Source organism: Agelaius phoeniceus, chromosome 4 (assembly GCF_051311805.1).
Source record: "Agelaius phoeniceus isolate bAgePho1 chromosome 4, bAgePho1.hap1, whole genome shotgun sequence".
In the NCBI taxonomy this organism is placed as follows: domain Eukaryota; kingdom Metazoa; phylum Chordata; class Aves; order Passeriformes; family Icteridae; genus Agelaius; species Agelaius phoeniceus.
This window is the reverse complement of record NC_135268.1, coordinates 23,303,340-23,329,407: the sequence shown is the minus strand read 5'-3', so window position 1 is coordinate 23,329,407 and position 26,068 is coordinate 23,303,340. Positions and strand designations below refer to the sequence as shown.

Below are 26,068 nucleotides of genomic sequence, written 5' to 3'. Positions count from 1 at the left end.
AAAGGTTGAAAGCTCTGGAAAAGAATTGGGATTTGAATATAGAAAGCAACTGTGATGTAAATATATTTGCAATGTCTGTTCAGTCCAGCTGTCTCAGCAAGTAAAGCATCTGGGATGAAGATATTAAATTTGAGGCAGATGTTTACCTGACATATACAATTGTCAAATACAAAGGCATTTTTATTGGAAAGAGATGTGCATCCATACTTTTGGAAGTTATTTAAATGTAACTTCTGAAAAATACAAAATTGTTTCAGGACATGAAATGTAGTTGGTGACTTCTTGTGATAAAATTCTGCCATCTGTCTTACTGTCCAGTGCTCTCCCACTACTGACCCACTCTAATCAATGGCAGTAAGGCATCTTCAGTTTGTGAAGTTTGGTAATCCAGCTCTCTCACTGGAACAGTTTTGTATATTATTCTTCAGCTGTTCATTTTAGTGCTTTTGAAAATAATTTGCAGGGTTTTGAAAGGTGCTAAACACTCCTGGTTCTGTTCATGTGATATAAATTGGTGCCTCCAGAGATTTCTTTTAATAGAGAATATTTAACATTAAATATCTTCCTATTAAAGAAGAATTTCTGGAAAAGTCTAACCTCTGTATTAAAAATGCCACCCCCCTGCCACAAAATTAAATCACAGATTCCTGACTTGTTGCTTGTACACTTTGAGCATAGATAAACTGGTTAGAAGTTTATATAAAGGGGAGGAAAGACCAGAAATGGGGCCAGGACAGAGAGAAAGGAGATGTGGGGATGCATGTGCATTTACAGGCCAGAAGAAGAAGAGCAGGCTGATGATCCTTCTGCCTTGCCAGGAAGGGCTGGGAGCTGCAGACTGGCTTGTGCTGACACGTGCATTGCTCTATCTTGGTCTCACTGTTGTGTCCCCTAACAAGTTGTGTCCTCTCCTTGTCTCAGTGGATGGCAAGTGGACATCCTGGAGCAAGTGGTCCACGTGTGGCACGGAGTGCACCCACTGGCGCCGCAGAGAGTGCACGGCCCCAGCTCCCAAGAATGGGGGCAAGGACTGCGAGGGGCTGGTGCTGCAGTCCAAGAACTGCACGGATGGGCTCTGCATGCAGGGTAAGTGCTCTCTCCAGGATCGGGGATGTATGTGGCAAACCATGAAATAACTGCAGATCAGCATCAGTGACCTAAACTCACAAACCATTGTAGGAGAAATGAGTTAGGGACCAGTTCTCAACCAGCCTGGACACCCCACTCCTCTTGCCTAGAATATGGAACAGTGAAGAATTAGAAAGAGTCATAACAGAGCCTTTTACTGCCTGGCCTCCCCACCAAAGAGCCCTCCTCTCTATATTGGCTCAGCATCTGTCCAGAGAAGCTTGGCAGTGACTCTTACAGCACTGCAAATGGAAAAATAGAGCATTTAGAGCAAAGCCAGCAATTCCAAATGAGTAAACTTGGCCAAGCAGATCAGCTTCTGGCTTCTTACTGTCAGGAATGGTGAGTGCATGTGTTTCTATTTATAATAATTACACTCCTTTTTCAATTTCGGGTGACCCGTGGTAGAAGGAGGTACTTCATCAATGCAGTGCTGATGCAAACTTCCTATCTGGTTGCCAGCATGCTGCAGCCTCCTGAAGATCAGCTTTAGCACTGAAGTCTATTCCACCTGTGCCTATTCAAGCAGTGGTCCTGCCTTTCTGACTAATGGAGAGAGAAGCAAAGAAAAGCAGGTTTTTAAGTGTAATTCTGACATACACTGATGAGCAATTATTCAGCTCTACATTTCGTCCCTTCTCAAAAATGAGGTCTTCTCTGCTCTGCTGGTGCATCAAAACTCCCTTTCACGTTTCATTAGTGAGCCAGAATCCTCACATACAGCTCTTTCCTATTCCTTCATCCCACCTCTCTGCAGTACTTCTCTGTCAAGCCTCAGCTCTCTGTTGTCCAAAGAGTTGTGGCTGTGCCCATCCAGTACCTCTGTGTCCAGATCATAAAATGCTTTTGGCATTTTTGTTCTAAAATTGGCATTGAGTTCTATCATAAAAAAAGGAGTAAAGAATTCTTATTCTTTGAGGCAGGTTACTTTTGACTGAAATATTCATGATGACAGAAAATGACACTACCAGCTAATAAATTGGTCTGCTGTTTGAATAAGTGCTATATAGGACAGCTCCTATGTTGGTAGTGATCTCTGAGCTACCCTATGGCACAGCATGACCATTTACTTTGAGGTTTCCCAGATTTACAAACATCTCCCTCCATGAGGCTCACACAAGCATTTCCATCATGTTAAAAGCTGTTAGTCAATGTCAGTGGTCTATAAAGATGTAATCCCTCAAAACACTTGCTTTTATGGTGAAATTGGGAAGGTAACATTCAGAACTCCTCTCCTTTTCATTTCTAAGGATAAGGAAAAAAAATCCAGCTACATGTTACTATACAACACCTTGGTGACTTTTATTGTAGGGAAGCTAATGCAGCCCTAGTTCCAGCAGTGTTAATAAGTCATTATGGCAAATTAGGAGGAAAAGATGCATTTCCCCACACAGAAGAGCTCTTCACTATTAGATTATATTTAGACAGGTGTATGTCATCTTTGTGTATGTGCATAAAGAGAGCCATTTAAGCAGAAATCTTGTGGAAAAGTAGATATAATAGTACAGCAGAATAAAAGCCCTGTAGGGATCTCATTTATCTGTTGATGGTGTATTGCATTTTATTTGTGAAAGTGGATGCTGAGTATAAAGCAGAGGTCTTCAGCAGGAGAGAGGGTGAAACTGTTGTGAATCCTATTCTGCTTCATATATATGTATATAAAAAATGGTAATGAAAAATATGCAGTCACATAATGACCTGCTTAGCTCCAGGGACCATGATAATCCTTCAGTGCTGGAATTTAGTGGCACTGTTTTAATGGTGTCTTTATACTCTCAGGGTTTCATATACCTGTAAAACTTCCAGTCCTGCTCCCTGATCCATCACTGCTGAGAAGATTGATTTGCTGTACTTTGTGGCAGTGTGCCCGCTGCTTTCTCTTTCTCTCTCCTTCCCTCTCTTTTTATTTATTTATCTTTGTCAGTTTATGCAAAATCAATCTGAACACTTACATTTTTGCTTGTGTGGATTTAGATTCTTAGAAAATCTGCCTGCTGAGCCAGGAAGACACAAAGCATTCCTTTAATTCCTATAACAACATGCCTCTTTCCACATTATTTGAGGCTTTGGGGGTCTGACCTGGAACTGACAATTCTCTTAGCCTGGTCACCTGTAGATTCACAACAGTCTTTTCCAGTGGCACATGTGGTGTGGAGGAAGCTTCAGCCACCTTTTCTCTGTGGCCACAGCCCCCTGGGAGATCTGTTGGCCAGCTGCTTACCTGCACCACAGTCAAATCCTGTTTCTAGGTGCCCTGGTGCTGCTTCCTTACTGCCAGCCTTTAGTGAGAGCCTGAAGGTTGACACCATGGGTGTAGTGAGGTCAAAGAATTAGTAGGCAGACACTCTGCCAGGAGTCTCTAGCCTGTTGCTCTGACAAAAACTCACTTGTAAATATGTATCTCTATATAGCTGCGTGTAAAAGATATCCTGGAAAATGCTGAATTGAATGAGTCTCATTTACAAGCCCTTTCTCTTCCAGTCTATTATTCACTTCAGGAGCATCAGCTGGATAAATCAATAAGCTCTTTCATCAGACTGCCCCTGCTCCAGCAAAGAGCACAAGTCTGCACCACTATCGATTTCTGTGGGGATAAAAACAGTGGAGCTTTCTCCATCCCTTGTAATTACAGTATTTTACACCCAAAGCTGTAGTTTGTGCTTACCACTGACTGTGGCATTTCTCATGCAACTCTGCTGTTGCATTTATTCAGACTAATCATCTTGCTGGTACACACATTCTCTCCCGTATCCAGTAGTTTGTGTTTTTCTGTTAACATGAAGGGATGAACAGCCATTAAACTAGAGAGCCCACAGAGAGCCAGCAGGCTGAATTGAAGAGGAAAAGCAGATGTAGTGAAAGTTTAGGGCAGTCATTGCTATTTTAAGTTTTCAAGTACACAATATTGTCTAGCAGTTCCCATTATAACAATTTCAAAATTCCCATAATAGCATTAATAAGATTTTCTGGAACAAAATCTGCTGTAGGTGTGAGAAGAATTGGCTGGTTACCACCCACACTAGTTGCATTATTGCCTCCATAGTTGCATTATTTCCCACTTGATGTGTGAGTACCGTGGTAAATACTTCAGTGCAAGGAACAACACTTTTAGAGGCACGCACTGCATCTCACAGGGGATTGCTGTAAACTGAAGCACTGCAATTAGCCCTTCACTTGTATCACCTAATGACTTTGGTGGGTGTTTTGTGCAGGGAATGAGAAAGCAAAGCACTCTCCTGCTGCCTCAAACTTCAGTACAAGTAGTTTCCTTCACTAGGTCACAAACATTTTTAAAGCAATGTACCAGGAGAAGTGTTTTGCTGGACTCACTCTGGAACAAGTGCAAGATCACTTGTGTGGTACAAAATGCTGCTTTTGCTTTGCATTATGTGTAAAATTCTGCTGATAGTCAAGAAGAGGGACACAAGCTATGAGGAGAGTTAGCTGTGCTTCATGGTTATGTTGAAGGCTTTTTACCTGAGTTGTGACATGCAGCTGTCACACTCACAGCAGGTCAGATATATCCTTTCTGTTGAGGATCTGAAGTGACAGTGTTCAGATCTGTATTGTCCCTGTCCTGAATGAATAAGTACAGCAGGTCCATAGGCATGAGGTTGGTGCCTGCTGGTCTTGTAGGCTTTTCTGAAATCATACCTGGGATGTGCAGGGTTGGCACTAGCTCAGTCAGAGGGAGACAACCAGTGCCCCTTTTTCTGCTCACTTTTGGCTTTAGTCAACCACTGTGGCTTTTCATAAAAGGCTGGCTAAGTTTTGCTTTAATTTTTTTTTTTTTTCAAAACACAAAGCTAACTCTCTTACAGCAACAAGCAAGATAATACAGAAGCACATGTTGTTGCTTGAGGGCTATGGGATATATATTTACACAAATAGTACTTCTGCTCTGTGAAATAGAATTGCTTACTTTATATGGTCTCACGATAGGGAATAAAAATCTATCATTGATTAGGAACAAAAGGAAATTTCCACCTGGGAATCATTGCCAAGGGTCATCAGATTCAGTATGGAATTTCCCTCTGTTTCTTGAGCATGAAAAGACTACGTGCTACTGTAATTAAAAAAAAAAATGGAAGAAAATATTCAAAATATCTTCACCTGTTGCTACAATACTCTGGACTAGGTCTCAGATCCTTTCCCTGCCTGTTAATTAGTTAAGCATGCAGCTTAACTATCTGTAAATGCAAATAGCACCACTGGAGGAAAAGACACCATACCATGGTGAAGATGTTATTACCAGACTAGTAATGCCATTCCTTCTTAGAAAAGGCTGACTTCTAGTCAAGAGTGAATTGATGTGACGTGGTGATAGCAAATCTGTATTTGCTAAGTGCTCTGAAATCCTCCTCTGAAAAGCAGTGTAAAGTTCATAAGGTTCCCTCTTGCAATGATAGTGCCTAAGAAAGTGAAAAAGATGCAGTTTATCCTGCTTGGACATTAAATGGCAAAATGCTTCTCTTTTTCAGTCTTGTCTCTGTTTATACAGGTCCTGAGTGGAAAGCAAAGTTATCCTGATACCAGCATCTCTTTCTTTCCAAAACATCCATATTTTGCACATGTCCTGCTTGGTTAATGCAACATGTCAGAAACTCTGATGGAATCAGAATTCATTTCCCCTTTTGGCTTGATTTGAAAGCAGGCATTCAGGGAAAAATTACAGGGCAGAGCAGCTTGATGAGGACCACAGGTCCACCAGAGCAGATCAGTGTGCAAAGAGCAGGGGAATGTTTTCCAAGCTCCAGAAGGTAAGCAGAAGTCTCTCAAGGGAGACTGCAACAGAAGCCTGTGTGTGCAGAGGAATGAAATAAAACCTTTTATTAAGAGCATGTGGGTCAAGAGAGAACTTCTAATACATTCAGGCTGTCAGCATAATGACACAGCCACCTGGTCTGTTTTGGCCTAGCAGGGGGAGTTCATTCATTTGAAGCAGGCATCTCATCTGTTCCTAGAGGAAGTTTTCCATAATATTGTTTTTTGATATTAGTAAAGGGATGTGTTATTCCATTTTCTACCCAGCTACTATGTAATGGTGTGGCAGCCAAGGGAGTTTATGCACACATCTCAGTTATGACTCATCTCTATTTTATTGTAATGACATGAAAAATCCCTTGCTGAGAAGCATCCGCGCTCTGATGGGCCCTGTGCAACTGAGAGTTCCTGCCTAGAAAACCAACTGCTTGAAGCAGATAAAAGTATTGGGAAAAAGTAGAAATGCAGAGCCACAGGCAGAACCCAGGGCACTGAAATCCATGTGTCTTAACCCCAATCAGTTCAGAAAGAGCCACCTCCTCATTATTTTTAAAGAAAGCAAGTGCTGTAAGATCTCTAGGCTGTTTTCAAAAATCTGCACTAATTAAAAAATATTATAGCTATGCAGAGAGGAGAAAAAAGACAACCTTGTCCATCTCTACTTTTCATTCTTCTTTATCCTCTTAGGTTTTCTTTTATTCTTCCCTATTCCTCTACACATTAAAAGCTCAAAAAGTTACTCAGATAGATGAAAGAAGAATTCAAATCTTATGAAGTCTAACTGATACATCGATTTAATTGTAGAAGAAAACCACCCCATACAGAGACAATAATGTACATTTATATTAGCCTTGTCATATACAAAGGCGGATATATTTCATGATTTTTGCTTTTCTGTCAGGGTGTCAAGCAAGGCAAAGTTACATGAGCACCTGAAGGCTCATCAAGGAGTAAGTGAAACAATTAGAAGTAAAACTCAGTGTTCTCTATTTCTAAATCTGAACTAACAAAATTATTGGCAGCATGCTTAGATGAAAACTCATGTTGGGGAAGGAAGTTTCTAGAATTTGGGAAACAAACATTGAGCTGATCAGCTGATTCTGGAGCCTGTGGACTTTCTGAGGTTGTAGGCTGGGGAATACAAGTTACCTTATGTGTGAGCATATAAATCTGCCAAAGATTTTTATACCTGTTCCGTGTGGATAATGCATGCTTTCCATGACCCTTTTTGTCCAGCTTTCTTAACAGTTTTGATCCCCTCTCCTAGATCCTCTTCCAATTGTCCCTTCCTTCATATAGCTGTTTGCCATGTATCCTCTCTCCTTGTCCTCATTTCAGCACTCTTGTCCCACTACAGCAAAGTGCACCCCGGGAAGTCTCTCTAGCGTTCAGTCAATCCAGGAGTGGAATTCACAAATACACATCAAGTGTAGGTGTGTATTTGTGAATTCCAGTGCTAGGCATGTGTTTACTTTTGCTGTCAAACATGTATAACAAACCCACTGCTGAGGTCCTACTAAAGACTGACATAAGATTTAACTAAAAGGTCAAAGTCCTCAACTGCAGAAGACTGTGTAATGTCAAACTTGGATATTCTAATCCACATCAGATTTTAGCCACAAGTTATCCTTCTCTTCCATCTTCTCTTATTCACATATAGATGTCATGCATGTTTAAATTCAGGCAAGGCCTTTCTATCAATGTTAAAAAAAATGTCAGGATCTAATTTAAAATGAAAACATAATTGCTGACTTAATTGTAGAATATCATGAACTCCTGTTCAAGGAGAGAACAAGAGAGTGTCCCCATTGAACTCACCCACTCAGGAAAGATTGGAGATAATACCCAAGTAAATAATCAGTCACAAAACCTCAAGCTCCCTGTTTATTAGCCCACCCTGAATATGCCAATAATCAGTCCTTCAGAAGGAAAATAAATTGCTGTGCATTATCTCTGGGATGTCTGATATCATATCTGACCTTCAGCATCATTACTACAGACATCAAGGTCTTTATTTAGAATAGAAAATGTAGGGAGGGAAAATCTTTCTGTCTAAGGGAAATCTTTCTGTCTGAAAGATTTTTGCTGTGCCAGAGACTCTGTTGTTGGTTTGGTTTTTTTGTGTTTTTTCTAATTTTCCTCATCAAGCTACTCTGCCCTGTAATTCTTCCCTGAATGCCTGCTTTCAAATCAATTAGAAAAATTTTTCTGATTTTTTTTCTATTTTTTTCTGATTTTTAACCCCCACAAGTAAGGTATAGCATATCACATCTTCTTGTCCTTGTGATACATTTCCTGGGAAACAGCAAGGGAGAGAAACAATTAACAGCAAGTAGAGTTCATATTTTATTGTTAATACTTTTCCAATCTCATTAGCAACATGTTAAGTGAACATGAAGCCTTGACACTAAACAGTCAGAATATGGGGTTTACTCTAAGATTACTCTTGTACCCTTAACTCTGCCCCTTGTAGAAAAGAAAATGCTGGAAACGTGCAGCCTCTGGTCAATGGAACTTGCACAAAGCAATTTAAAACTGAATGTCAAATTAAATCTCCCAAACTCTTTCTTGCAAGCTGGGAGTATGTCACTGGCCATCATAGATGGAAACCTAGATGGACTTAGATGGAGGCCAAAAGCATTGCAATGTATCTGAATTAATATTTTGAAAGTCTTCTCTGAAAGCTTTGAGCCTTTGCACACTGTACTGATCATCTAGAATTTCCTTTAAAAGTACTGAAGAAACTCAAGCAAGCTGGTGATAGCTGTAGGAATGATGGTGAGTGAGGTAAGGCAGAAGGAAACAGGACTGGTAATGCAAGGTCACAGCCACAGTGCTGCAAACACTGCAGGGACATATAACTTTTTCTTCCTTGTCTCAAAACCCTCTCTGTATAATGGAATTCAGAATATAGAATTGATGAATGTCTCTTCCCATGAGTGCAAAGAAACCTGAAATTAGGCCGACATGGAATTGAGAATGGCATTTTACAGGGAAAGGGAGACTGGCTGAATTTCTAGAACTTGGAATTTGGAAACAGCAATATATACGTGGTGGGAGTTGAGGATGTTTTTACTCATTGAGATCCATTGAAGTAGAAATTAACAGCAAGAGAAAAAGTTACTAGGGTTCTTAAACCAATTTTATTCAAACTTCCAGTATAATTTCTGAGACTGAGACTCATTATAGAAAATTCCAGCAAAACCCAAAGATTTAAAATTATATTCTGAGCTACTGGAACTGGCCCAATGAGGAGGGTAATATGACTTAATGCCGAAAGACCTCATCTTGGGAATTAAGAACAGAAGCAATTTGGTGCATATATTTTGGGTCTGGTATGAAAAATAGTAACCAGCATGCTGGCTTTGAGTTATCAGATACTGGAATTCATCTGATGTGTATGTATCACAGCAAAAAAAAGATTTACTGAGTTGTTTCAGTAGACTCAGTATACACCACACATCTACTTCAAATCATCCAAGAACTATTTCCTTCAAATGTTAAGCATCTGCATGTAAGAATGTTTCTCTGTTTCCTGAGAAAGGAAGGCAGCAGTTGAATGCATGGCATCTTGTTTTCTCAGAGGTGATTTGAGGGCGTTGGTGGAGCAAAAAGGGGGAAAAGTGCTGCTACAATTTGTTATGCTCAACCTGTTGAGTTCTAGGCAAAAGGATGTCCTTGAGGCACATCATGTGGCCAGGCTTTCAGAGGCACCATGGAATTACTTGAGCTCAGCTGTTTTTGAAACTGCTACAGAGAGAGTAAAGAGAGTTTATAGATTAGAAGCAAGTGGTGCCAGATTAAAGTATGAAGCATTAAATAAACTAGCAGTTATGGTGTGCTTTATGCAATCTTCACCTTATTAAAGGAAAGTCCAGGTCTCCATTTCTCACTGATCTCGATACAGTCTCAAACTATGTGTCATTAACTGTGACCTCAGCTGCTAATGCTATAAAACTATATTTCTTTGTAGGGTAATTGTAAATATTTTCATAAGTATGACCCAAACTGCCCTAGTAAATAAGTGGCCAGAAATACAATCTTGAACTGCTTCACCTGTTTTACCTATATAGTTGCCAGAAAGAAGGAAAATAGGCAGGAAAAATACAAATGGAAAACTGTGTCCTTTTCTTTCTCTTACTTAAATATTTTGATTTGTGCAAGCAGCAGAATAAAATATTTTCATAATCTGATCAGTTCACTCTAAAATTGATATTCATTAATACAAATTCAGCAACTAGAAAGCTAGCAAAACCAATTATGGACCAAAAATGGGAGCCAGTTACAACATTTTCTCTGCATGAAGCTGTGACCTAGAGTTTTATAACACAGGGATAAAAATTCTCTTTAAAATATTCCAGTTCACAGGCCAAGGCAGTATATTCCCATGGCTTTCTAGGCAAAATCAAACACAGGATTTCAGAATGCCCATGGTCATGATCCTGAGTTCCCAGGCTGAGCACCATGTGTGTATAAATGCCCATGAATATGCTGAGGAGTTGATTATTTCCCAGTGGAAGAAGAAGAGCTAAGAACAGTCATTTTGGTGATTCTTTGGTGACAGTCACATGCAGATATGCTGAGGGCTGTTCAGTGACACAGAGCAGCATCTCTGTCTCCCAGGGCCTCCGGCACAAATGTGATTCCAGAAGGTCAGAACAAGGCATGTGGGACCAGAGTGCTCAGGCTAGACTTCCAGTGTTTGGGGATCATCTGCCTTCACAAACTGCACCAAACTAATTAAATGAGCTTCACAATCTATTCAGTTAAATGGTCACAATTTCCCAAATCAGTGCCAAGTGTGACTGATGCTTAAATTAAGTTAAAGCAAATTGATAAAAAGCCTGCTGTAGTCTTTTCTATATGTCAACGTTGGCTTGGTTAATTTTTCAAGTACAATCTGACATATGCCCTTCTTTGCTTTTCCCAGTGTGTTGCATCATTATAAAGGTGATTAAATTGCTTTTCTCATACTTTCTAGCATGTCTACTTAAAGCACCTTTTTAATGGTACATCTGCATTTGTATGAAGGATTTGTGCCAGTGTAATTAATTTAGTTAAAAAACCCCCAGCTTTGACACTTGATAGAAACACTTCCTTAGGCACAAAAAAAATATATTTACAAACGTAAATTGGACTGTAAAGTAGAATACAAAGAGAAATATTAACTTAACTAAAAGCTTTTTACTTTTTACTTTACCATGCAATTACTGTGGTTCAATTTCTGTGTGTTAACCTGAGCCTCCCACTGATTTTTCAGATTTGATGTAGGGTGAGGTACTTGTAAAATGAGGGAAACAAATTTTGGTAAGCCTTTGAAAGCCTTAAACAGCAGGCACTATGCAAGCATAAAGTATGATTATTGCTATTTTACTCATTCAACAGTAAGCTACACAACAAAATAGCAGAAGCGCTCTTGAAAATATGTATTTCCCAACAAGCTGTAGGAAGCAGCTTAAATTACTTTTCTCAAAGTAGCTCAATGTGAAACCAGCTGTTCTAGGTATGAGTCAGCAGCCTTCCTAGAGTCAAACCCTCCAGAACCTTTCTAAATTCACACTCATTAAAAATGTTCATCACCCTGGTAGAAGTCCCTTAGGTATTTGCCAAGCAGTGCTGTTAATACAAGGAGGAAGAAAAAAAAAAACATGGAAAAGATCTCTCTTCACTGCAATTATTTTGAAGAGGGGAGGGAAGACATTCTTCATTATTTCAGTTACTAATCCCAGCAGGCTTGTGTCATTATCTGATGAAAATGTCCTTTTTTCATTGTTTGAAGGCATAGTCAGAGGGACCAGTGTGACAGCCAGCTTCATGTAGAAAACCCCATTCTCTTGTGCTGGGATTGTGGCACTGAGCCTGCCTCCTGCCCATCAGTGCAGGGCTGCAGGACTTCTCCTTGCCCTTGCAATGCCTACTCCCTTTTGGAGTGTTTTTTTTGGAGGTGTGCTTAAAGCTAATTTTGTTGTAAAACATCCTGCCCAAATGGCAGAAGCATCCTGTAGTATCCTTGCCTCTTCTTCCTGTTTCAATAGATAAATAATCGTGTGCACAAAACATTTCTGTGGAGGAAATTGGCATCACTGTTACGTGGCTGCAGGAATGCTGTCTGTAGTTAGCAGTAAGAGAATCTGTGAACCTTGTTAAGCCACAAATATGTATTTGTGACTTGCAGGGTCTGTGGAGAGGTTGCAATGAGGCAAATTTCTGTTTGAATATTTGAGGATTGTGCTTGTTTACTTTGCTGTAAAAGCTTGAACCTGGATTTTCATTTTCCTGTGAGGAAAGAATGCTCTCAGTAACATCACACCTAATTCAGGTGCTGCCATACTTTGTGCCTGTTGAGTGGCAGATGCTGGATCCCTTCAGATGTGGCAGGAGTGATGCACAGCCTTGAACACAAAACTGACCACCTCAGATGTAATGTGAGGAGAGAGGAATAGCCTCTTCAGCTCTGCACAGGTGAGCTCAAGCTCCATGGATGATGCAGAGCCAGGGGATGTGGGCTGCTCCATTCCATCTCCCCTGAGAACCTGCTAGGGCACATGAAATGCAAGGACACATCCTCAGCTCTCCCAATAGATTTGAACACAAGGCAAAAAATCATCCAGAAATGCATCCAGCCTAAACTCCACTTTGTCCCTAGGCCTTTAAGTTCCTTCTTCCTGCCTCTTGGTCTCTCCAGAGACATCTTGGCAAAGGAAATATTGGGCATAAAGCCATAGCTGAAATTTACCAAATTATGAGCCTCAGCAGTAATTTGGAGTAACAAGGGTACTGTAAATTCATTCCCAGGCTTGCTGAGCGCTCACTCAAGCCCTCAGAAGTTACTCACCAGACTTTTCATGGCCACTACTTCAAGTACACCAGTAGAAAGAGAAGGCAGTTATTAACAAAAGATTGAATATGCATGTTGAGAGTACACATAGGTGAACTTGCCTCAAAGCCAGGGAAATGAATGTAAGAACATAATATTTCTAAAAACACTGGTATGGCTGGAATCCTTGCTGTGAAGTAAAGCTTTAAACAGAGCTTACAGGCTGTATAGCTTGTGCCATGATGTCCCAGAAGAAAACATCATCATCAAAAATCAGCTGGTTTTGCTCTGGTATTTCAGGTAAGGTAGAATTTATGCAGTAGTTAATGCCTGGAAATTTTGGAAGGAGGTATGCCTGTGGTTGGGATAGACTGTGTCTTCATTAACAAAAAATACAGCCAGGCAGCAAGATATGTGTAGAGCACAACAGATGCTCACAACAGAGCACCCAGGTTCTGGGAGCTGGGATTATTAGTCTGCCTGTAATGTGGTCCTGTGCATTAGGCACACACCAGGAGTGCATTTTCCAGTTTTGTCTCACCTGCAGGGAGTCCCCAGCTGTGTGAGCTCCTTGCTGTGAGATCAAAGGGGAGGGGGTAAAATTCCCTCCAGGAAAACTTAAGAGAGGGTGATGGAGGAGAGGTACCTTCTTTCCTACACTGACTCTAATCCCATCCCAGACAGTGACTCTCCTGCTTAGTTGGGATTTGTCATTTACCTTTCCAGCAGGATGGGACTTGGAGCACTTCACTCATGGGCCACATGGGAGATGTTGCTTAGTGGGTTCACATGTCTGAGCTAAGTGGCTCCAGTGTGCTGTGCTGAGGGTAGTGCAGAAGGAAAAGACAAAGGAAGTGATATCTCTTCCTTATCCATCCTGAAATAAAGCTGTAAATTGTGTTATGATTTTGTCAATATATGGTGCTTGCAAAGATTTCAAATAAATAATGTTCTGACCCCAGGGGCCTTATTGATTTTGTAATGATTTCAAAGAGAAACCACTCAGTTTACTGTTTGCTGACAAATTCTTTACTCCCTAAGGAATTCCTATTGAACATGTATTAAGGACAGGATAAAATAATTCTAAGGAAATACAGAGAGAGGGCTTTGTGCATAGACTGCTCCATGAATCAGTATTTAACCTCTGACCAGTGACAACAGGTCTCCTTTAGCTCTATTAGATCAACAGCAAGTTATTATAATTAAATATAAAAACTGTTTAGAGCCTCACCGAACATGTCCTGGGAATTAAAGCATATGGCAGGGATAAGGATAAAAAGACTTTCCATATGCTAATGACCCTAGATGTCTGAAATAAATTAGATCCATTACAGTTTATGCTCAATAAAAGAAAGACTTTAAGCACTCCAAAGTTAGTGACTCGAGACCGATTTTGGCTTAGAAATTCAATCTGCCTGCTTATTAATTCTTAGTAAGGCTCTGGAGGAGACAGGGGATGCAAAATCATAATTCTGTGCTGTATCAGAATTTTAAAGCGCCATCCGTTTCTTTTCCCTTTTTTTTTTTTTTGATTAAACTATTTTTCATGCTTCATTTTTTTGTTCTCCTCATTTGATTTTGTTCCCATTTTTTGTTTAATTTCTTTCTTTTTAAGGTTTCATTTATCCTATTTCAACTGAACAGAGAACCCAGAATGAATATGGATTTTCTTGTAAGTTTAATGTTTGGTTTTATGTTCCTGGATGCTAATTTGATGCTGTTCCTTGGGTTAGGCTTTACTGTTAGGCAAACTCAGTGTGACTAGGCAAAAAAAGGGACCTATTCAGCAGGGTGACATTCTGCTTGCTTGACAGCAGGCATGGTGCTTTGCAGCAGACACAGGATTATAAGGGCCTTTGTGCATAAGGGAAGTGGGAGAAGATGCTGCCTCAGAGACAAAAGCTGGAGAGAATGAGCCATCTTCTCATTAAAATTCCCTTAGCAACTGGACGGAGTGTGGTGGAAGGGTAACTTGTCTTTGAGCCGGAACTCAAGAGTTCTGCTTCCTGAACTGCTGGGTTAAAAATGGGATGTTTCAAGTTTGGTAAATTGAAGGTCTGGTAGCCTGGAGCTGTCAGAGATTGATCAGTCCCTTTCTGCATCTGCCAGCTCTCACCTCTGCAGCTGGAGGGCAGCTTGGCTTAAATGGCTAAAAGAGATAAAATAAAAGTGATTTCACATGTTTCAAACCAACAAAAATGGGGTACTAAAAGAGTCTGATTTGTTTTTGCACTTCCTTTTTTCATTAGGCCATTTCTAAAAATGGGATTCTTCACTGTATAGAAATACATCAATTTTTGAACACATACTCAGACCTTTTGGAAAAAAATGTCTGGTGGATAATGATGCTAGAGATTAGCTTGGAATTGGTGCTGAAGATAGGGTACAAGCAGCTAGTAAAAATATCATAGCCATTTCCTCACAAGACAGCTCTAATAAATTTTGGTTCCTTTTGGTAAATTACCACATTATTTCTTGTGCTTACTTCAGCTTTTATCTTAATATGTATGTGTTAATGCCACTGTGAGAATTCAGTGCTTGATTCTCTGCTTTACTAATTTACTAGCTTGTATTTTTGAAGGGAAATGGATGGAAGGGAGTAATGACAGATTAGATTTTTAAAAAAACCAAAAACAAACCAACAAAAGATATGTCCTGATATTCCACAGAAAATTGAATTTTTAGGTTCTTTTAGTTCTTTTAGAGTAAAAATAAGACTTCTGAAGTTTTAAAAACCACATGACTTTGGTATCATATGAACTTCTAAATACTAATATTATGACATTATGTCACTAAGATGCAATCTAATTTCCTAGGGTGAATTTAGTTCATAAGACTATAACATGTTTTGCTTAGTAGTTCACAGCCTGAGTATTAGATAGATTAACAAGTGGATAGGTAAAGAGTTAGAACACAAGTTAGAGAGAAATCAAGGATTGTTTTCCATCAAAAGGGCATAGACCTGCTATATGGTGTTGGAAACGGATTTTAAATTAGCCTGTAAAAAAGGCAGTAAATATCTGCAGGAAACAAGAAAAATAAGAACATGTTTTCTTGAAAGTCCCTGTAAGGAGGACATTTCTTGAAGGTTCCTGGCCTCTCTCCCTGCAGCTGCTCCTGACTCAGATGATGTTGCTCTCTACGTGGGGATTGTCATCGCCGTGATCGTGTGCCTGGCCATTTCTGTGGTCGTGGCCCTGTTTGTGTACCGCAAGAACCACCGGGACTTTGAGTCGGATATCATTGACTCCTCGGCACTAAACGGGGGATTTCAGCCTGTCAACATCAAGGCTGCAAGGCAAGGTTAGTTGGCATTTCACTCCATTTTGACCAATCCAGGGAGATGCTATCAGGTTATGGTCTCTTGGGCTGCATGAATGGTATCGCTGGATGCCTGCTGACACTTGATAAAGAGGAGGAAGATCGTGTTCATATGTTTCTGATTGTCTAATGCTCAAAACCCATGATGGCATTTGTCAACAGTGCTCAAGAGTATAAGGCAGGTGAATTTAGCTTCTGAAGAGAGAGCATGAATGTGAGAGTGAAATTCAGATACTTTTGTGGAAGTACAGGTCCAGCTCAAGTTGAAATCAAAGGCAAAGCTCTGACAGAAACAATGGAGGCAGGATGCATCGCAGGAGTGATACTACAGTAATTCTATCACATCTCCCTCCCCTTTATATCACTGATAGCTTTTCTTCCTATGCCCTGTCTCCACTGGTATAAACAGTACTGTGCATTTAATAGAAAATGTAGAAGTTGTGGTAGAACATAATTTAACAATGAATATTTTTATCAGTGGTGCATAACAGCTTGATTTTTTTTTTCCTCACTTCATTGGCCAGGAAAAAACTTCTAAAGGTAGTGCTGCCTTTATCAAGACACTTATTTAGGCTGAAGAATTCCTCTTTTTTCTCCAATATCTACACCAAAAGAATATCTATACTGTAAAAGTTAAGATGACAAGAGAGTTGTTATGTGTAAGATTAGCAGAAGTGTTTTCTTTGCTGAAGAAACTTTGAAAGCAAATCTTAGAAAAATGTGATGCAGGTACTAACCCCTCACTGCAGAGAGTCATGGAATGATGACTTCATAGGCTTGTTGTCTTTTATTTCAGGAATGATGTCATTAGACCAGTTAGAAAAATTGGGTAATGGTTGTCACATAGCATTTAGGGAGGGGTTTTTTAGTTAAAACTTGATCTACTGAGCGATGAAAACATCTTGCCCTGAAGCTAAGCATGTCATATTTGGAATCCGAGTGCAGCCTGGAAAAATACTCCCAGTGAAAACTCTTCAGAGCAGAAGCATGCTGTAATTTTGTACAGCAATCAGATTTCAAAGCAGCTGGGGCAATAGGAGCCCTGGGAGTTTGCTGGAGAATTCATGGAAATGGAGATGAAGGTTCAGGGACTTTGTGTATCTGAATGTTTGGAATGAAAGATAAAATGCAAATGCAAATTGTTGCTCGGAATAAAGTCATCAGAACAGAAAAATAACATGGTTCTTCCTTCTCATCTCCACTGCAGACCTCCTGGCAGTGCCACCAGACCTCACTTCTGCTGCAGCCATGTACAGGGGTCCTGTGTACGCCTTGCATGATGTCTCTGATAAAATCCCAATGACCAACTCTCCAATCCTGGACCCACTCCCCAACTTGAAGATCAAGGTTTATAACACCTCCGGTGCAGTCACTCCCCAGGATGACCTATCTGACTTCTCCTCCAAGCTGTCCCCACAGATCACTCAGTCTCTGCTGGAGAATGAGACCATGAACATGAAGAACCAGAGCCTTGCTCGACAAACTGACCCTTCATGCACCGCCTTTGGGACCTTCAACTCCTTAGGAGGCCACCTAGTAATTCCCAACTCAGGTAAGTGCTAGACATGCTGGCCTGAAGGTGCAGTTGTTTTGTGGGATTAAGTGGTGTTAGCTTGTCTGTGTGGGGAAAGAAAGTCCATACATGGGACTCTGCCTTTTCTTTGATCAAAACAAATAAATGGGGCTTCCCTCCCCACTCAATTTGCATCTACAAAAGTACTTTGAATATTTTCTACCCAATCTTTTAGCCACCTTTTAAACACTACAGGCTTGAGGAAGACTTGGGCCCCTCACTACAAAAGCACCAGTCTTAGGAGTAGCAGCTGAGGGAGCTGGGGTTGCATAGCCTGAAAAAAAGGAGGCTGAGAGGGGACTCGATCCTGTAGTTGTTCTAGTATTTCCAGAGTCCCATATTGTTGTTATTAGATTTCTAAAGTCCATACCTCCTGGGTGCATTCTCATGGCTGCAGATCTTCACGGACTCCTTCTGCTGCATGCTGTTCTCTCTCAGGTCAGGGCTCCTCCAAGGCTCTCCCTGACTGGCTATCCCACCCCCTTTTAACCCAGTCATCTCCATTGGTTACAGCTGCAGCCCAATAAAGGACATCGCAGCTGCAGCCCATGGAGGGCAACCGGGACCTCTGGGGCAAAGCCTCTATACACATATTCAAATACATATCCTCTACTATATTATCCCTTTCTACAACTGCCTGAAAGGAGGCTGCAATAAGGTGGGGATTGATCTCTTCTCCCAAGTAATGCATAGGAATGTGACCTAATGGTGAACACTGTGATGTGTTAATGATTGGATTCAATGATCTTAGAGGTCTCTTCCAACCTAAATGATTGTCTGATTCTAAACTGAATATTGCAGAGCTCTTAGCCACTTTCTGAGACATGCAAGATTTCAGAGCTCCCCTGTGTCAAGTGCAATTCAGCATCACCTTTTCCTTTCATGCAGTTCTAGAAAAGGGACTTCAATACAGTAAGCCTCTATTGTGTCACTGTACTAAAAGAGAACAAATTAATTTCAAAACAAAGTGGTTGCTCCACTTTCAATTCATGGCAGTCTATGTGCAATTGAAGTAGGACAACAGAACACCATTTTTGGGAGGCTTTTTACCTGTATTTATTGTTGACTTGCTTTACAACTAGGAAAGAGAGGACTGAGCATTGAAGGGCTATTGATGTAATGCAACATGCTGCTCAGTCTTTCTCATACAGCACCAAGTCAGGTTTCCAGGTCCCTTCAGGCCACCCTGACAGCAGCAGGCAATTTCAGAGCATCCATGGAGCTCTTGGGCAGCCTTGGGAGAGCTCCAGTCTTTCAGACAGATTTTTTAGCAGGGCCATGCTGCTGCTGCTTTGTTCCTACATGAAGTGTTGATGTTCTTTCTAAGGAAGTTCAGCACCTAGATGTTCCCATGGGTTTAGCATGATACTGCAGAGCAGCATTAATATCTAAAGTGAGAATTAATCAAATACATAAAGCATTTGATTTGAGGAATGTGCAGGGTATACAGTGGTCAGGAACACACCTGCCCAGTTTCACTGGATTCAAGAGGGACTACAGTACATGTGAGACCTGCAGCTCACAGCTTGGCCATTTTACAGCAAATGCCCTCACCAAGGAGATGGTGCCTACCCTTGTCCCCTGTGTCTCTGCTGGATCATTTCTTTTTTGTTGATGTTATGGAGGAAACAAAATCCCTAGGTGGCCCAGGACCTGGGTGGTTTGGTTCCAGGATGCAGTCCCACACTGCCCATGAAGCAGCCAAAAGTGCTTGGACCCATAGCCCTGGTCTCTGAGCTCCTGACTAATGGGAGGCAAAAATATCTGTGAAATTCAAGTGAAAGCTGAACAACTTCAATAAATCTGGTGCTGACTGATGAGCAATGTTGAAAATTTGTGCAATACAATCTTGGATTTCATATTTTTCTAAGTAGCAGCTGAAGATAGATATTGATACTCACTTTTCATATGCCACAGTGGTGCACATTATCAGCAAAGTCCATTAGTCACTGTTAATTCACATATATTAATATCAATTTGTAAAGAAAAAACATTTGATGCTGAAATCCCTTCAAAATGATTAAAGTAATGATTCTGTAAAATAAAATAATCTGTCTGCTGCTACTTTGTATGCCTCTGTGCTGCTTCTAGATGTATGTCCTCCTGAAGATATGATCAGAGCCCTTCAGTTTCAGTACACCTGCCCTGTTACAGCTGCAAGCATGCACAGGTTAGGCTGTAACAGGCTGTAGAAGGCATCTGTGGAAAATGCTTCCCTAGCCACCCCTCTCCTCAAAGCTAAGTGTGAGACTGAGGTCCTGCACACCAACACACAGGAGGTGTCCAGTGTAACCGAACTGTGAATGCTAAAGAAAAGAGGCAGAGCCATGCAAGGTGTCTATAAAGTGTCTCTAGTGTAAACACATCTATGAAAATAGTCTTCCTCTAGGTTTGTTTTTAGCTATGTGGTAAGAACTGTATGCAAATCCTTGCCAGTGATTTCCAGCTAATCCTCATCTACAAAGAGAGCTGCTGAGATGTGTCCATAGAGTGAAATAGCCAGTTCATGGGCCGTGTTTGTTGTGTAGAGACAAGACATCTTTTAAATGGCAGTAATATAAGAACACTGTTTTTTAATCAAGTGTGAAGCAAATCATTAGTGAAAATGACACTGGGCATATTTGCCCATGGTTTTTTTCAAGGTTGCATATCCCAGTTTTGAGGCACTCTACAGGACTAGGCGCTTCCAAAAACCAAGAAGCCCAGTTTTGTCACCCCAGCAGACTCAGTTCCTCCCTAGGAACTGAGTGCATTAAAAGACAGGATGCCAGACACAGAAGCCATCTTTCAGGAAACAACTAGTTCTTGTTGCTTCCTGGGACAGTGCTCCACTGCTTTTCTTTCCTGATCTTAATTAAGTAAGAATTGCCTAGGGAGAGATGTCCCATTACAGCTGTTGGAAATTTTAGTCAGAGTTGTTTGTTTTTCCATCATTTTACAAGGTAAGCAACAGTGTAACCATCTGTCTGCTCTTTAAATAAAACTAAAGGGAAGAAAATCCTCTCCATTTCTGTTTTTCAGTGCAGAGGAAAAAGAACAGGCGTCTGGACACTGAAGACACCAGGGTTACAGTTAATGCTTTTTCTCATATTTTGCTGAGGTCATTTACACTCTGATGGTGAGGGTGGCTGAAAATCTGGCATTGCAGGCTTCATCTTCTGCCTCTCCTGTCACTCCTCTCCACAGACCCACTCACCTTTTTTTTCTCCATCTTATCTTTTTGGTCTCTTCTGTTCTGCAGGAGTAAGTTTGCTGATCCCAGCAGGAGCCGTTCCACAAGGGAGAGTCTATGAAATGTATCTGACAGTTCACAGGAAGGAGAACATGAGGTAAAAAATGCCTTTATTTCGTTGTGCATTAATAGAGTAACTGAAAACCTGTGGTAATAATACTTATGCAAAGCCTACTGCATTGAAACTATTTGCTGACTTGGAGGTAAACACAGGCAAAGCCAAGGATAAACTTTGCCACAAAACCAGCTCAGACATTTGCTTTCCTGATCCAGGTGTTGCAGTCCTCAGGCCAGGGGGATGCTGAATTGTAGAGGAGCAAGGAAAATATGCCAGCATGAGTTTGTGCAACAGAGAAGGTGTGAAATCACCTCTTGATAAAGACTTGTGCTCCAAAGGAGAAAGGAGCAGAGAGGAAAGGTGATAAATCAGCTCAGTGGAGGGACAGGTGCCTGAGCACCTGACGTGAAAAATATCCTCTCATGTTAGAGTGAAGGTGAATTCTTATTTTATCCTTCATGGGCTTGGCTAGTCCATGCAGAGGATGGAGCCAAAGCTTTTTGTGTCCTCCACCTCCTTGCTGCTTAGCCCCAGACACCACGTGCCAAGGGCACCCAGAGTTCATGCCGGGATGACCACGGTTGTCTCCTGTTACCTGAATGTGTGGCCAATTCATATTCTAGATCTTAATGTCTACTGGCATGTGATCTGGCAGCCTTGAAATTAAAAAAAATGTTTACAAAAAGGCCAAGGTACCATTTGGGGCCAGTCAGAAGACCCTCATGTAGAGAAAGGTGAGATCTTAGGCTGCAGAATGGACTCGTGCACAAAGGCAGAATGGCAAATGTGAAGCTGAGGCAGTCATTACACGGTACTTTGCCTCTTTCTCCTCTTCATAGCTGGATATGTTTTTTGGCTCAGCCTCTTAATAGCTTTTATTATGTGCTAAGCCACAGCTGTTTATACACTGTGTGATATTGAACACTATTCTTTAGCTTGGTAGTCTTTCACCCAAGCTAAAATAATCTGCTTAAAGAAAAATTAAGTAATCCTTCCACCCACCCTTTTGCATACATTATTCATCAGCCGCTCTTTGAAAATAGCTAATTGCAGCTACAGAAAAAATGTCTCTGTTCATAGCTAGTATTGATTATATTCCTATTACTTTTGGCTGTGAAAGAGGTTTACAAACAGTACTGAACAAAGACTCCTTCCTGAGGAAGGAAAAAAAATCAGATGGCATCCCCTGTTATTCATCTTGCTTCTAAATCTCCCTTTCCAAAATACCTAATTCTTTAAAAAAATTATTTAATTCCTAGATGGTGCTGTATGTGCAATTATTTTCTTTCCAGTCAGTTATGGAGGGAATCCCTGTTACTTTATTCATGCAGCTGTGGACAACTAATGTCACATACTTGTCTAATTTATTTTCTTCCAAGGATCATAAAGCTCCCTCTGCATGCTTTGTGAAAGCTGTAACTCAGCAAGTCACACAGAGGATAGAAGGATAGGTTAACCTGTGTTGGGAACAGCATGGCTGGAGATGTGCTGCCTGCCAATCTGAGCAAGTATGCCAAAGGACACCTGCAGAAGTAAACAGAATGGTGTGAATCCTCGTTTACAATGAAGATTTTAGAAGTGATTTCCTTTCCTGGGAGAGGAGAGCAGAGCAGTCTGCCTTGGGGCATCAGGGCTCATTTTATTGTGGTGGCAGTCACTTTCTGGGTGCACAGAGTCCAGCTGCTTATTTGATTTGTGGCAGTTTTTCAGAAAACACACCAGGCTCCTCATGCTCTTGGAAAGCAGCTTCTTCTGGGACATTTAAATGGAGCTCAGTGGCTTTTGTCTAGATCACTCAGAACTGAATATTCTGTCCCCTTTCCCCCGGTGCCAGGAGCAGAAGGGGGTGGGTGGCACCCAGCTGTAATGTTCTCCTGCTGCAGGACTGGTTACCCGGCACTTCAGTACCAGAGCTACAGCTTGGTCAAAGCTTCTTTTTCTGGCTGCATGGGCCACAGATGCTGCTTCATATAATTGGAGTCATATGGGTACCACAAGTTGCTGTGTAGCATAATTATTTTTTAAATCAGCTGCTGCACTCTTGCAGCACTCTAGCAGAGAGTGATAGTCCCCAGTAAGGATGAGCTGCAGACATTTGCTTTCATGGCCAGGCAGTAACTGCAGTGTGTTCAACAAACCCTGTGAGACTCTATATTTCTTTCCATGACCACTGTGCAAATGTGTATGGGTTGAAAAGTCCTGTTATGTGTTGATGTTGTTTGGAAGGGGACACACAGTAAATTATAAAATGCATGTTGTTATCAGAAATGAAGGCAGAGCCTTGTCCTTGATATTACAACTAGCACTGAGGTGATAATGTGGTTTCCACAGTGCTACCCTAGCAGAACCAGACCAGCAACAGAGAGGGTCCCCACCCCAGCTCACATATCTCCAACAACTTAAGATCTAGCTCACACTTTGTTTGTAGAGCTGTGAAACTACATATGAATAGTCAGAAAGAAAAAATATGTTATCTCACAGACACCTGCAAATTCCTGTGGGAACTCAGCACATCGCTCCCGATGTCCAGAGATGCCAGGAGAACCCTTGGGGGTCTCGGAAATCCTGGAATGTTGCCAAGAGTGCTTGGTGGCTTGATTTTGATCCATTCACAGCAGTGACAGCAGTTTGAGGACATGAGACTCACTTTAGAGTGAAGGGTGTAAAAGGGACACATTTAGAGAGTGAAATATAAACTTTAAGGTTTTTGGTACAGGGGGGTTATGGAGACAAGATGGAGGGATCAGGGCGTGTCTCGTCCTTCTTCTTTCTTCTTCTTGTCTTCCATCTCCTGTGGTGATGTTGGCACTTGGGGATTGGTTTATGGTGAAAGTGCACTTTCCAACATGGGTGAAAAGTATTGGAAAATAAAAGTAAATATCATGTACGTAGATTTTAGTATAAAAAGACATGACCGCCCCGTGGGTGGTCACGAGTGCCCTTGGCTGCCTTGCAGATCAGACCTCTGTTGGGCAGACAGAAAATTTTGTAGATAAGAAACAATAAACAATCTGAAGATTGAAAAGCCAAAGAGTCCAGACTCGTCCTTTGAAACACGTGCCACCCAAGAACCACCCTACCCGTGTCCGGGCAGAGACAGACAGCCAAACCTGACAAATTCCCATTTTCTTTTCCTTCCTTTGATTTTATAAGTTGTTTCCCCAGTTAGTCTCTGAAAGCTGTAGTACAGAAATTTGAGAGACTTCACAATTCAGTAATATCACTCTTTGTGCTGCCTTGCAGATTGGTTAGCAGAGCTTTCTGAGACAGTCTGTTTACTCCATTTCATATCCATCAAAGCATGTGAGAGCAGGAAGGTCACCCTAAAGGCATTATCATTTGGCACTGAATTGGAGTTCTGATAGCTTGCAGTAAACACCATTGGAGGCATTTTTTTCCTCCAAGTGTATCAGCATACCCGTGGCGCAGTGGGTTTTCTCTTCTACTGGACTGATGCTCCAGAAGAGTGTTATCCCTGCTCCTGTTCTGCAAGCTCACCCTCATTTTTCTGTCATTTGGGGCAGGATGGATGGCAGGCAGATCCCAGGCTCTCATCCCTGGTTGATCTCATAAAAAGATCCACGGTCTTTATGAAGAAGCTACAGTGGGGAAAATTATATATGGGTGTATGTTTGCACGCATATTTTTATGGGTGTATGTTTGCACACACATTTTTTCAGTTACACTTATATACATAACATATACATATATATGTATACATTACTTGCATGTACACATGCAAGTACATATATATGTATATGTTATATATATACATATATATATGTATATACATATATATGTACATATATACATATATATACATATATACATATATACATATATACATATATACATATATATGTATATGTTATGTATATACATGTAACTGAAAAAATGACAACCCAATGAGAATATTTCACAGCTATCAGACAGGTTTCTGTCTTGAAGCTGTGTCTTTTTCAGTGGTGAGCAGATGCTCTCTCTCTCTTAGTTTGGGGAAATGTCACCAACTTTCAGATTTGCAAGGAGTCCCTTCTTCAGTAGTGGTTTCATCTCTAAAATCAGCACACTATATTGGCCAGTACCTGGCAAGAGCCTCTTCCCATAAGCATTTATGAGAGGCTTGGTCTTACAGATTAAGTGATTTATTTAATTAATCTGTAATTTAATCCTAAGGATTAAATAGCATAAGTATAAACCTCCAGCCTCCAGGATTTGCTTGACTGCCTCAGGTTAAAAAACAAATCTCGCTGTGAGCTAAATTAGCAGAGCTGTGTTTCCTTCAGAAACATCTGGCAGTGGTCAGTGCTAGATGGGGTCTGGGTCTTGATGGACCACTGGTTTTATCTTGTGTGGCAGTTCCTGTGTTCCTGTGTGAGCCCCTGCTGAGCTCGCACAGCTTTAGGTGGAGCTACTCTTGCATGCTCTAATCAGAGGCAGGAACTGCACAAAACAGCTACAGCTCTGTGAAGGACACTCCTGCCTAATCCATCACACAGGAGGTGTTCCAAATGAGAGTGGAGGTCGTTGTGCCCACAAAATTTGACAACCCTGAAGAACAGAGGAAGCAACACTCTTAAAGGTCTTGATGGAAGACACATATAAATGTGAAAATTTCAAATTAGCTACCTTGAAAGAGAAAAGGGTCAGGTGAGCCTTGCCAGGATTTGTATCAATGGCTTCATAAAGTATGCACAGAGTTTAATATAAAGTCAAGCATCTGATCAATGATTGTGATCCAGTGAGTAATGTTGCTTTTTCACCAGTAAATCTTAAGCTTAGTGATGTGAAATAAAAGAAATTGAAGTCTTCCACATTTCATTTTTCCACCTTCCTTATCTCAGTTGCATAAACAAAATTACTTTGCATCTCCAGAAGACAATTTCTTGAAGTGTCAGTCACTATAATTGAAAAATTCAACATGAAAAAGACCAGAGCATGATAGACTGTCAGAAGAACCAGGGTCTGTCAAGAATATTAAGTTTGAAACTAAAGAAAGAACACATATTAAAAAATAAAGCCCCAGCAATGAAAGGAGAAATAAAATATCTTTCCTCTAACTTTTGGCTAAGCTGTACAGAAGGGTTGCAACCTGTTGCTATGCAGTAGCCATTCCTCTCTCCCTGCTCTGTCCTGTGCTTCCTGAGCTGCTGTGATTGCCTGGAGCACAGTGGC

At 41.0% G+C, this 26,068-nt stretch overlaps 1 protein-coding gene across 2 annotated transcripts in view; it reads left to right on the top strand.

Moving 5' to 3' along the window:
* The window catches only part of UNC5C (unc-5 netrin receptor C), a 250,987-nt gene that overhangs the window by 200,902 nt on the left and 24,017 nt on the right, over nt 1-26,068 (top strand). Inside the window, exons 7-11 of one of the 2 annotated variants that reach the window (XM_054633032.2) lie at nt 922-1,086; nt 14,325-14,381; nt 15,821-16,012; nt 17,238-17,582; nt 20,845-20,932. In XM_054633032.2, coding sequence (XP_054489007.1) covers nt 922-1,086; nt 14,325-14,381; nt 15,821-16,012; nt 17,238-17,582; nt 20,845-20,932 — 847 coding nt within the window. The remainder of the gene's footprint in view (nt 1-921; nt 1,087-14,324; nt 14,382-15,820; nt 16,013-17,237; nt 17,583-20,844; nt 20,933-26,068) is intronic. The other variant, XM_054633033.2, reaches the window with a different exon arrangement.